This window comes from Pezoporus occidentalis, unplaced genomic scaffold (genome assembly GCF_034315485.1).
Source record: "Pezoporus occidentalis ecotype Australia unplaced genomic scaffold, CSIRO_AGI_Poc_V1 ctg18, whole genome shotgun sequence".
Lineage (NCBI taxonomy): Eukaryota > Metazoa > Chordata > Aves > Psittaciformes > Psittacidae > Pezoporus > Pezoporus occidentalis.
The window spans coordinates 9,414,739-9,427,528 of NW_026913640.1; the positions used below are offsets into that span (position 1 = coordinate 9,414,739).

The window sequence follows — 12,790 nt, forward strand, 5'->3', positions numbered from 1 at the left end:
AAATAATTTGTCCCAAAGTATTTCTCAGTAATCCAGCCTCCCATCAGTCCTGAATTAGTTCCTTATGTATATATTGGTGCTGACACAAAGTGAATGAAAACAGTTCCCAAATGTCTGGGTTGTTGTTTTGGTTTGTTTTTTTTGTTTTTTGTTTTTTTTTTCCATTAGCCCATGATGAATTATACCAATGCTTCAAAGTCTTTGAAGGAAAAAAAAGTGCTGGAAGTTGTAACACCTTTCAAAACATCTTTTGTCTGTAGGGATTCCAATGTCAGGGCACTCTATGGAGTATGGCAAGTGTGGTTGCCAGCCAGACATACACGCAGGTGTCTGGCTGAGCAGAAGTCATGCACTCAGCAGTCAGAGGTCAAAAGAGGCAAAGACAAATTATACTGAAAGCTGCCAGTGACAAGCTCCTATCCACATGATCATTACTTGTTGGAAAAATACTTTTATCTATTACTTGAAGTGACTCCTCAAAATAACCTAAGAGACTAGACAGCCAGTGCCACAGGAAGATGAATTTCTGTATCAAGGTACCAAGATAAATTGTGTCTACAGAGCTCAGCAACACACAATCTGAGAAGAAGTTAATGCAGCTCAATTGTTAGTTTGTTAAATACATAAGCAATTAAACTGCCATATGAAAACTACATATGGCATAGATAAGACAAACCATCGTTTGGTTGACACAATTTGCAGTTGTGGAAAAACTTCTATGTAGACAGGGTATCAGCGAACATTTTACTATGGCCAAATGACGTGCTTCATGGTTAACAGACAGGGACCAGATTCAGTTGCCTAAACAGATGTATCTTAATGCTTGTTAGGCACCTTTGGATATCTCACACTTCCTGCAGTTGAATGCCACTGTGGTCTCTGTCACATCTGGGAGGCTTGGGTGTATGCTTGATGCCATCAAGCACCCAGAGCATCCATAGCTGAAAGGATGGCTGGGCATGAAAGCTGTGAAAGACTAAGATACCTGCCTTGAGTGGGAGTGCATTAAACTTAAAACCAACCTCCCCAAATCAGCACCTTCCTCAAACAAGTAAAAATTAAGTATGCAATGGTTATCTCGTACTGCATTTTCCCTTATGCAATGAAGTACCATCAAGCAGTATTTAAATATATAGGCCAAGGTTTTCCAAAAGAGGAAACTGAAGTGTATCACCCCCATGGCCTGGGAATCCTAAGGGTGAAGTCTTCAGAAGAATCTATTAGCTCAGAACAAGATTAACTGATTTCAACCTGCAAACCCAGCAAATGATCAAAATAATTCAGTCCTTTTGCCTATATAATTTTGAAAGTGGTTGTCTAAAAATTGCAATACAGCTAGTAAAATATCCAATTATTTTGCTTATCAGCATTATCTTCATGCTGCGCTCTCTGTAAGCACAACAAACTGCAGCCCATATGTTTTCAGAAAAGTTTTATATATATTTATGTAAAATTTGAAACTTGTTTTTGTTGCTGTTAGCGAAGTCTAAAGGCACCCAAGGTGGCCAGGGAAAACTAACAGATATGGAACAGAAGCAAATAAATACAATAGTGAAAAGTTTTCCTATTGCCTTTGCACTAAAACCTCTGCTCCTTACTCCTTCCTTCTTGGTGACAAAAGCCTAACTTTGATTCTATCAAAGTATCACAGCAATAAACAAATTTTAGGCCGTTTTCAGCATCTCAACCTTCTCCTTGAAAACGACAAGCAAAGTAAAAGTACTGTGCAAATACGCTGCAGTGTACTTCTCTCGTTAGAAGGATCTGCCTCAGCCTCAGCAGTAAAGGGAAGTCTTAAAATGAAGGGGAAAAAGAAAACCTCCAAACTTTGTTTCTGCTGCCTCATAGAGAAACAGGACCTTCTCCCCTCTACTCCAGACTGCAGAGGCTCAGCTGAGGAAGCTGGTTGTACATGAAAAGCAAGTCCAAGAACACACTGGAAGATAGATATAGCTGATGATCTGCTGGTGCTAGATGGACAAAGATCACCATCTTCTGCTTCCCTCAGTTACGTAAAGAGAAAATTTAGAGTAACTTAAGTCTCACACACTGGGATACAGAACTACTGTTGACTGAAACGTGTTACCTGCGTTGTATCAATTTTGTGCAGCTTACACTAAACAAAGGTCCTATGCGCATTTCAATGTCAATGAATAAATGCCTTTCTTACTCATATGAACTAAGGTTCTAAGTGAAGATTTTGCATTACAACATCATCTATGTTCAAATAAACCCCACCTAATGAAGCAGGGTTAGAGCTACACAGCTCTCTAGAAAGCTGACAGGTACGGCATGATGGAAACCCGGGACCCCCCCTATTCCAGCCTCCCTCAGCTGTGGGAAGTGCCTTATCAAGAGCTCCACACCTGCTCTAGGGCATTTGCTGTTCAGCTCTGATTTTAAGTTTACATACACAGAAAAATAAGTCTCATCTGTAAGAGTATTCTAACAAAAGGCTTTGTGTGCACTAGGCTTAATGTGTAGACATCTTTCCTCTTCTGGAAAGGGATTAAGTCAACACCATGAAAGCTAAAATAACGAAATAACAAGACTGGATCTGAAGTATCCCACAGAAGTTAAATGGCAATTCTTCAAGTCATAGCCTGCAAAAGCCACCTTTCTGATATTCAGTTGAAAGACTGTTTTTGCTTTGTTTAACCACTTTAATCAATTCATATTCTTCTGCTAATATTGGCGCTTTAAACTAGAAATACATAAGATGCACCTAAGCAGCCATTTTCAGTTTAAGGTATGAAAGACAATGACACCTCAGCATATATAAGAGCTTTCTAAGCATTGCCAAAAGGCAGATAAATAGAGAGGGAGTGTGTGTGTGGTGGTGGTGTGGTTTGTTGTTTTTTTTTGTTTTTGGATCGGGGAAAGTTGTTTCAGGCTTTTTGTTGCTGTTGCTTTTTGGTTTTTTTTTTTTGGTTTGTTTTTTAAACTACAATTTGCTAAAGCAGCTTGTCTGGAACAGGAGCAGTCACCAGACTAGACCAGCACAAATGCCAGCTCTAGCTGGCCAGAGTAAGTTATTCTGGCCCAAGCCTTGTTCTGTGCTGCCCTCACGGACACCAGAAATCCGCTCATCATGCAACCAAATATGAACATCCAGTCACATAATCAGATACATCCCTCCTCCCTTGTGTCACACCTAGCTGTTCTCCCACCCACAAAAACACTGTGTTTCATTTACAGGATTAATAGAAAAATAGAAACCACCCTGCCCCGCCCCCTTCTGAATTAGGAAGCTGGATCAAGTCAATTTGAAGCCATGCTGTTACTAGATAAGATGCAGGTAGGAAAGCATCCGTGGCAACAAGACAGAGGTAAGGTGGAAAGTTAAGTCACTCTGCATGACTCATTAGATGCTTTGTGAAACTGGGTCCTTGATTAGTCATGCAATGGAGAGACAGGGCAGCATGAAGTGTTTTATCCTTCCAGAAGACAGCTGTCTCATGCTAGTTGTATTATTTGACACCAGTCACCTCATCCTTCTCCACAAAACTTACTCCCCTCCCACACACATCCTTTAAAGGAAAAACAGCAGTTCTTATCTAGAATAATTATAATAATAAATGGTATCAGGTATGTGTATTACAACAAAGGAGTAAGAATATAGATCACCGTCTATGCATTTCTGTGAGAACATATGAGGCATCTCCCCAGAATCTCTCTTGAGAAACTATTTAGTCTTGCTTAGGACACAAGCTCATTTCCCTTTAGCAACTCCAAAGTGAACTCACTGGCCACAGCTTAGAAATGCAAAGAGGAAAGACAGGAATAGACTGCCAATTTATAGGTTAGTAACTCATAACAGGAGCCACGACATTTGGCAGAAATTTGAACAAGGTTGTCTGAACCGCAGTTAAATTTCTGCATCTGCCCCCCTGCTTTGAACATCATTGCTCTGCATGTAAAAGCTGAAATCTTTCCTAAATACCTAAAAAGGTATTTAAAAAGCTTATTTACTATTACCTATTTTCTTTAAAGGGAAAGGCTAGATCCTGTTGGTAAACAACTGGTTGCACAGCTGGTGTCAGCAACAGGGACTTGTATTTCACAAACATGGGACTGGCTTTCGTTATCAAGGACTGATTTCTAGGAAAAGGTGGGATCCACTTCACCAAGCCAACAAAAACCTCTTCATCAATCAGCTGACCAAATGCAGAGCTAAAGTATCTTTGCCAATAGGCTGGCCAAGACAGCAAGGTATGAGCAATTCAGGAAGTTTATGGCATGTACTGTTGATAACTTAAGATGGGTGACTGAGGACCCAACAAGGGAACCTTCTAGGCCTCATACTTACAAACAGGGAAGTATCTGGTCAGAGGTGTGAAGGTCAGGAGCAGCCTTGGCTGCAGTGACCATGACTGATGGAATTCAGGATCCTGTGAAGAAAGAGCAGGGCAAAAAGTGGGATCGCAACCCCAGACTTCAGGAGAGCAGACTTTGTTCAGGAGATTCTCATGCGATATGACCCTGGAGACAAAAGGGGCAAAGGAGGGCTGGTTGATTTTCAAGGATCACCTCCACCAACCCCAAGATTAGTCCACCCTGATGTGCAGGAAGCTGGGCAAAGGTGACAGGACAAGAATCTTCCTCAGCAACGGAGCACTGAACTGTGATATTCCCAAGCTGCTGGGCCCTAATGGGGTGCACTCAAGAGTGTTGAGGGAGTCTGCTAGTGACATCGCACGGCCGCTCTTGTTAATCTTAGACAGGTTGTGGTGAATGGGGGTGTTTCTAAGGACTAGAGAAGAGTAAATATCCCTTCTATCTTGAAGGAAGGCAGGAAGAATTAACTCAGGGAACTACAGGCTGGTCAAACTCACTTTGATTCCTGCTAATGCTCCTGGAAGCCCTTTCCTAATAAATTATGTAGATTGGGTGAAGGTGATTTTGAACAGTCAGCATGAATTTATGAAGGAAAAATACACCTGACCAACCTCATGGCCTTCTATGGTGAAATGGCTGGCTCTGTGGATTAGGAGAGCAGTGGATGCTGTTTTTACTGTGGCTTTAACAAAGCTTTTGACACTGTCTCTTGTAACATCCTCACTGCCAAACTAACAAAGTAAGGGCAAGATAAGGGGACAGAGAGGCAGACTGAGATCTGGCTGACCTGCTGGACTCAGAGGGTTATGATCAGAGCCTAAAGCCCAAGTAGAAGCCAGCACTGGTGTACCCAGGGATTAATACTGGGACAAGCATTGCTTAACATCTTCGTTAACGCTAGATAACGGGACAGACTGCACCCTCAGCAAGATTGCAGAGGATGAGTAACCAGGAAGGGTAGTACACCAGATGGATGTTCTGCCATTCAGAGGAACCCTGGCAGGGCGGAGAAACAGCCCAGCAGGTACCTCAGGAAGTTCAACAGAAGGAAATACCAACCTTGCACCTAGGAACGACTAACACCACACATCAGTACAGGTTGAGGGCAAACCAACTAGAAAGCACCTCTACAGAGAAGGACCTTGGGGTTCTGCTGAACACTGGACTGACTATGAGCCAGCAATGTGCATTTTCAGCACAGAAGACCAACAGCCTCCAGGGATTAGGGAAGTGTTGCCAACAGATCAAGGGAGGTGATCCATCCTCCTGCTCAGCCTTGGTGAGACATCTGGAGTGCCAGGTTGAGTTCTGCGCTCCCTAGTATAAAACAGGCATGGACAATACTGGAGAGAGTCAAGTGAAGGACAATGAAGTTAATCAAGGGTCTGGAGCACCTGCCATTCAGGGAGAGGCTGAGAGCAGGGACAGGGGAAGGCTCAGGGAAATCTTATCCATTTGTATGAACACCTGATGGAGTGAATAAAGAGAACAGAAACTTTCTCACTGGTGTCCAGTGACAGTACAAAACACAATGGGCACAAACTGGAACACAAGAAATAGTGTTTAAACATAAAAAAATACCTTCCTTACAGCGAGGGCATTCAAACATTGGCCTACAGAATAGGTCAAGCCTCCATCCTTGGAGATGTCTGAAATCCAATTTGACATGGCCTTGAACTGACACTGGTCTGTGCAGGGGACTGGACTAGAAGATCTCCAGAGGTCCCTTCCAAACTTAATGATTCTGTGATTATATTTGGTAGAAGACATGTTAATTTAATTCTTGGACACAAAAAGACTGCTGTATTAATAGATCTGATCTGTTTAAAGGTCCTGTAGCATGCATAGCTTGCATTCATATTTTGCTCATTTTATGTAGGTGCTCAAGAAAGCAAACTGAGCATAGGAAGGCAGGTCCTGAATATTTATGCTAATACTGAATAAACATTAAGGAAAGGTGACTGATCTGGAGCTACTTCTGGAATGTGTTCAGTGCAGTTTGTGGAAGAAGTCGAACCTAAGTCTACTCACAAAGTCTGAGCTCTGCTAACTAGCTAACATTTACACAACTGTTTTGGATTTATATGTCAAATACAATATACACTCATTTTACAGTCTCTGGATAACTTCTTGGTTTAGTACCAAAATAGTGTTTGTTCAACTGGACATACTTCCTTGGCAGCTCAAATTGAACAAGATTAGGAAGGACACATCAGGTAGAAAGAATTCTCAGGAACACCGATTTACAAAGAAGTAATATCCTTGCTTCATTGGCTAACACATGTACTTAAATAAACAAAACCAATAATACAGGCATAAATGAAAGCTGCATTTAAATTTAATTTGAAAAAGCCTCATTTAAAGGTAATTGACTTGATTACGAACTACGAAACTCTGGGCCTTTAGCCCAGAAATGAACTTACATTAACTAAGCTAATGAAAACCACATTAAGACTGAAATTTACCTTCTAAATCATGGTGCTAGTAATCAGATATTCCTTATGAGTTACCCAATTAGTTACTAATCAATTTGTCATTTAATCATTTCTATAGCCATTAAAAAAACATCTCAGTATGTCTCTCTGCCATTTCCTTCTATCTCTAATCACCTATGAAGCATGAATATCCCGCCTCCCCACAGACAAGTTTCTTGCTATGCACCTACATAACTGGGGTCAGGATGTCTGAATGCTGGAGGTAAATGTGTTATCTGTGGGCATGTAAATGAAAGTCTAGAATATAGCAATTTCAGGAATTAATGGCAATAAAACCTAACTCCAAATCTGATAACCAAGACCAATTTTACAGACAGATCAGTTACTGTAAGCCTACCAAGGAGAAGTATCCCTTAAGCCACTTAATTCTAAAACACTCTTTTAAGGAATCTTAAGATATGCTTTAACCTCTTGTATGTAACTGGATACAGCAATTGACCATAGCACTGGTTCTTATAAAAAATTAAGTATTAGACCAGCAGCAGGAAGGAAAGATTTGACAGCTGCCTACAAATGGACAATGGCATTAACCTATGGCTGTTCTAACTGCAAGTATAAATTACTGGACTCTTACAGACCTCTAGCCTGATTACAAGATTGGCATACTGTGTTGTCAACAAAGACACTTGCGAGAGAGGTAATTATACCATTCAGCGCTTGAATGGGACAAAATCATTCTGCTTCCATTTAAATATAAAAGCAAAAGCTTAATGGTCACATACCTCATTGCAACATTGCTGCCATCAATAACTATGGGCCTCAGGTTGTCACCATCTTCTGTCACATCCTCCTGCAATGGAGACTCTGACCTCTGAGACTCTATGGAAGACGCTTCACGCATTACACTAGTGTTAGCATTAGTTACACTCTGATCAGTCTCAGTTTTATTCCCAAGTTTGACAAGTTCTCCCAAAATATCATTTATTAAAGCATCAGTACCAAGTTTATTTAGTACAAGTTGAACCTGTTCTTCAGAGTAACCCAACTTAAGTGCAAACTCCAGTTTGGTTTGATATTCTTTGACCACATCAGGGTTTTTTTTGACTTCCTTAGGTACTATCTGGGCCTCTTCTATCCTAAAGTCTTGCAAGATTTCATTTCTTTTTAGTATATGAGGCTCTAGGCAAGGAGATCGGCACACCAGTCGGTGAGTCTTAGGCAATAAATGTGATTCTGATGCAGAGTTATTCAGTCTCTCTGAATCATTATCAGAATTTGTGCCTTCTTCAGAGTCACAGCTGGAACTTCCAAAAGTCTCTTCAGATGCCTCCTTGTCCACATCTTCTTTCCTAGAATTAACCTTATCCATAGTCGGCTTCTCCACCATTGACCAAGGTACAATTGCATTTATTTGTGTGCCAGTGTTCCCCACATAAAGGTGGCCTAAGTCATGCCCCAGATGATCCTTCAAGCCCATGAAGCTGCTGCATGTACTTGACTCCACTTTGCTGTTTTTCTTGTATTCCTGAATATAAAGTGTTCCGTATTCCTAAAGAGAGAACAAAAACATTGCAACTGGTTACTCATATTGCTTGTTTTGTGTTTTGTTGCTGATTCCTCAGAACTGCATTTATTCCCTTCCAGCTGAGAAATGTGGCTTTTTTTGCGAAAAACTTTTCCTAAGGAGCATCCATAGCTAAGGGGATAAACAACTGATCATTTTTTTTCTGTGTGTATCAAATGCTTTTACTTAAACATTTTTAGAAACGGATTTATGAAAGAATAGAAAACCAAAGACTGCAAGTTTACCTCCTGTAATGCAGACAGAAGCATGTCACAACTTAGAGGAACTGAGATATTTCTTCTAGCTGAAGACAGTATTGTAAGAATAAAAAAAATAATTATAAAAAATCAACTATAAAATACAGGTACTGTAAAAGCATTTTTAACTAAACACCAACTCTGTTGAACAGAGAATAGGCATAGTACTAGATCAGCAGGCTTATGAGGCAAACATAAGACATTATAACACATAAAATGAATTAGTAACAGAAAATATGATTAAATTAAAACTTACTAGTCCTAAAAGACACTAGCAGTTCAACTGAATACACTCAAAACTATCTCTGAATTCCCTTATAAAGTGATAATTAGGTCAAGAAAGACTAATTGTACTCAACAGGGCACCGCATTAGTAACACACACAGCACTTAAGAGAAATGGATTGATCTAACGGCAAATAAAGCAAATGGAAGTCTTTGCACTGATTTTAACAGACCATTTGTCAAGCCAACAAGGCAACAAAATTAAAAGCTGATTTAAACTCTCAGACTAGACTTGTGCAAGCCTTTTGCTGGATCAAAACTATATATAGATAGAAGTCATGTAGGAAGAACAGAAGAAGAAAAGTTGCCGTTTTCTGAACTTCATACACTTGCCACATCAGTTCTTCTGGAGGAATTTTGCATAACGGTAGTTATATACAGAAGTTAAGTACCCATTTCATCACAAGGATTACTTCCACAACTTACATTTAAAGGCAGATTGCTACCTCTTTCCCTTTTGTTCTTTTAAACAGGAATCTTTGCTAACTGCTTCAACAAAGAAAGTAAAAGATAAATGATTTCTCATAGATAAAAATGGACCATATGGAACAAATGTACTGCAAGGTTACCATGAAAATGAAGAATTTACATTAAGGGAAAACTATGGAACAAAGAGTTCTTTTACACTTCCATCTTGCAAGGCAGAATATTAAAGTAAGATACAGAGTCAAAGGACTTCACTCGAACTTGCAGATACATTACAGACACAAACTTCATCAAGGACGATATACCAAGAAAAAATACTATGTCAAGCAGAACCTCTTGATCTATACTAACAAATAACAGGTATGTCTTAGGAACAGCCAACATCTGTCAGCAAGTTCATTAACCCTCCCATCCCCTTTATGTTAGCATATAAGAATGACCCATATTTTTAAAATACAGTGTAGTTTCCTCTTCTTGGAATAAGGATCTGAGAGTGCCCACACAAGAAATAAATCCAGGGGCAAGACCAGAGAGAATCAAGAAAAAAAATCAGTCTGTGGTTCAGTAAAAGCAGACTTCATTGGCACTGACTGCTGAGGTACCACTGCTGTGGTGGAGCATTTTAGCTATGGGGCACAAAAACTTACTTTACCTAAGCTTTTCTAGTTCAGCTAAGTAAATCTATCATCAGTGTTTTCATCTCCAACACCTTAATCCAGGCAAAACTCAACAGAAAGAAAATACTCTAAAGTTTTATTTAGATCTGACCTTGTTAGAAGGCAGCAGAGCTGTAGTTCATATGTATATCAATGAATACCACTTTCTCTTAACTCAAAGCTTGAAGATTTCAAGTAACACCACAGATTATAAACAACAAGAATTTAGGAAATGAACCTTTTCACACAGTGATTTATTAACTAACATAATGCACTTGATAGCACAGGGCTAACAGCAAATCACAACAATATCCCAATAAAAGGATACAGCTAAATAACCAACACTGTGGCCTTCACAGCACTGTCACCAACAAAAATAAAAAATAAAAAAAAAAATCTCAAACAAGAAATCCCTATTGGAAGCAAGGCTGCTTAGCAACCAGCCTGTAGTTGCTAGGATGCGCTCCTTTAACATACCATCATGAATACTAGCACAGCAAAAGAATAATTTGGTATGAACAAAAGCCCATGAAAGAGAGCGGGACTTAAGTGCGTCTGGCTTCCCCTCAGAGAACAATGCAGCTGCCAAACCGATCTGGAAGCCCCGACATCATTGTTCCACCAACCCCACAATCTGCTCTGACTCGAGGAAGTCTAGTTAATGGGCAACACTTTTAAGCTGGACTGAAAAGTTGAGCTGGCTCATGTACCACTGCCACAGAATACAAGGAGATAATGGGTCACTGCCTAAATCCGTGTACTGTGAAATGTCATTTTAGTATTGAAGTGAAAGTAGAGGGAGGGTTTTTTTGGAAGGGGGGAAGAGGAGGTTGCATATTAACAGCATAGAATAAACAAAGCTTGAAGTGCATTGACAGAAAGAGGATTTTTTAGTGTTAGTTAAAATAATACATAAGTCATTCTTCAGTCACTTCTTCCTTGATGTTTAAGTGCTGTTCAGCAACTACAACTGCAACACCCTCCACCTCTGAATCCACCCAGGGATTCAAAGAAGTCGCTAGCATATTAATTTGTCTGAAGATCAGGCATTACGTGAAACATAGTTTAGATGATCGGCATATCAACTGCATAGTAAAAATGACTGTAAACTGAGCTTTGTTCATTGTTGGGAATGTATACGTAATCAGCCTCACAGCTATCTATTAAGTCTCCTGTCAATCTCTATCTTGCTCTAATATATAATTGCTTCTTTTGTACAGAACTCTACTTTTTTTCTGAAACTATGTAAAGACTAGGGTAATAAGGGCATCAGCTTTAAAATCTGCCACAGTATACAGTCACCATGCTATTGCTTTAAAAGCGTAGTTGAAATGATGTTTACACTTGTAAATCCAAAGCTAAAGATTTCTGAAATAGTTTTGCATGAGCAGTACCCTATTGCTGGCATCTGGCCTAAACCCTGCATTCAAACTGCATTTATTTTCAGCCAAATTTTTAGAATGTCTGTGAACTTTGTACACCATATGGATCTCTTAAAAATGCTAGACTTTGGAGCTCCCAACATGATGTCCTTTATGAGATTCATTGATTAGAACCATGAAAATCAAATGTCACTGTTGAACACTGTTGGAATTGATTATTTTATCTTGATTTGGTTAGGGAAGAGCAACATGCCAGCCAGTCTATTTGAATTAATCTGTATCCCAAATAACCACTAGGGTACCTATATATAGGACAATGAAGAACATGAAAACCAGAAAAGGTCATATTTATCCAAGGAGCAACATCAGATAAGAACTCCTTGCACTCTTTATTTACAAAGACTCTCATTACACACATATGGTTTTAAAATATACCATGCAATATAGCTTAGAAAAAGATCTTCTATGAATTCCAACTCAAGTGAGAGCCAAACAAACATTAAAAAATCTGCTCAGGCAGACTTCAACCAGAAAATCATTGTTGAGAAAGTCTCCAACTTTTGGTTATGCTCAGCACAGCCAAGTAATAGAACATGTTTTTACGAAAAAATTAACAAAACTGTTAACTCCCAATTCAGACATACGTATGACTATGTTTTAAACTATATCCTGTTTAAAACTACAGTATCTCACACTAGGTTCACTGTTAAAGGCCTAAAATACTGTATTACTGAGTCAAAGACATTTATAAAGTATAAATGTAATACTCTTGGTGAGCACTGTACTACTCCATTGTGGAAATGTAATCTTTTCCCATTTCTTAGAAGTCACCATTATTTTCCACTAACCATTAATCAGCCCATTAATTCACCTTTGCACAAACCAGAAATATTTCTCAAAGGAATGTGGGCAAGTACATCATCTAATCTTTTAATATTCAGAATATTTTCCACTTACAACTGAGCATAAGAAAAGCAATTTAATGCAAATTTAGCTCACAGAGGAAAATAACAGAGTGAAACAGTGTCATGTGGCACAGTGTAACAGAGCTTGTGTATTCTCAAAAGACTGTCAAGTTTCCAAAGATACATTCTACAGTGAAATAGTTCAGCCCAACTTCACACAGGCAGACTTTTTCTGAGTCTTCTAAACACATAATGTAAAATATTGAAATCACAGTTTGTTGAAACACTGGTGTTACTTGTCACAAATAGAAGTGCAGAGCTGATCAGAAAATTAAAAAAACCTGATTGTATTTGTTATCCAAATGATAGAGATACTCTAACAATGCAAATAAAATAATGAATATGTAATAAATGCCTACTGCTGTAGTTTCTATGTATTTAATTACCATTGAATTTCAGCGAGTGCTGTTGTCTGCATCATTCTACCCAACAAAGGAAGGATGTCCCATTGAACAGATTGGTTAATGCTCTGGGGCAACAGAT

The 12,790-nt window shown here is 39.2% G+C and overlaps 1 protein-coding gene across 5 annotated transcripts in view; it reads right to left on the minus strand.

Annotated features, from left to right (window-relative positions):
- ZC3H12C (zinc finger CCCH-type containing 12C) overlaps window positions 1-12,790 on the minus strand; it is a 45,821-nt gene that overhangs the window by 15,026 nt on the left and 18,005 nt on the right. For 4 of the 5 annotated variants that reach the window (XM_062615297.1, XM_062615295.1, XM_062615294.1 and 1 more), the window contains exon 2: window positions 7,556-8,322. In XM_062615297.1, coding sequence (XP_062471281.1) covers window positions 7,556-8,250 — 695 coding nt within the window. In that variant the 5' untranslated portion in view covers window positions 8,251-8,322. Of the gene's footprint in view, window positions 1-7,555; window positions 8,323-9,304; window positions 9,381-12,790 lie in introns of those variants that run through there. The other variant, XM_062615296.1, reaches the window with a different exon arrangement.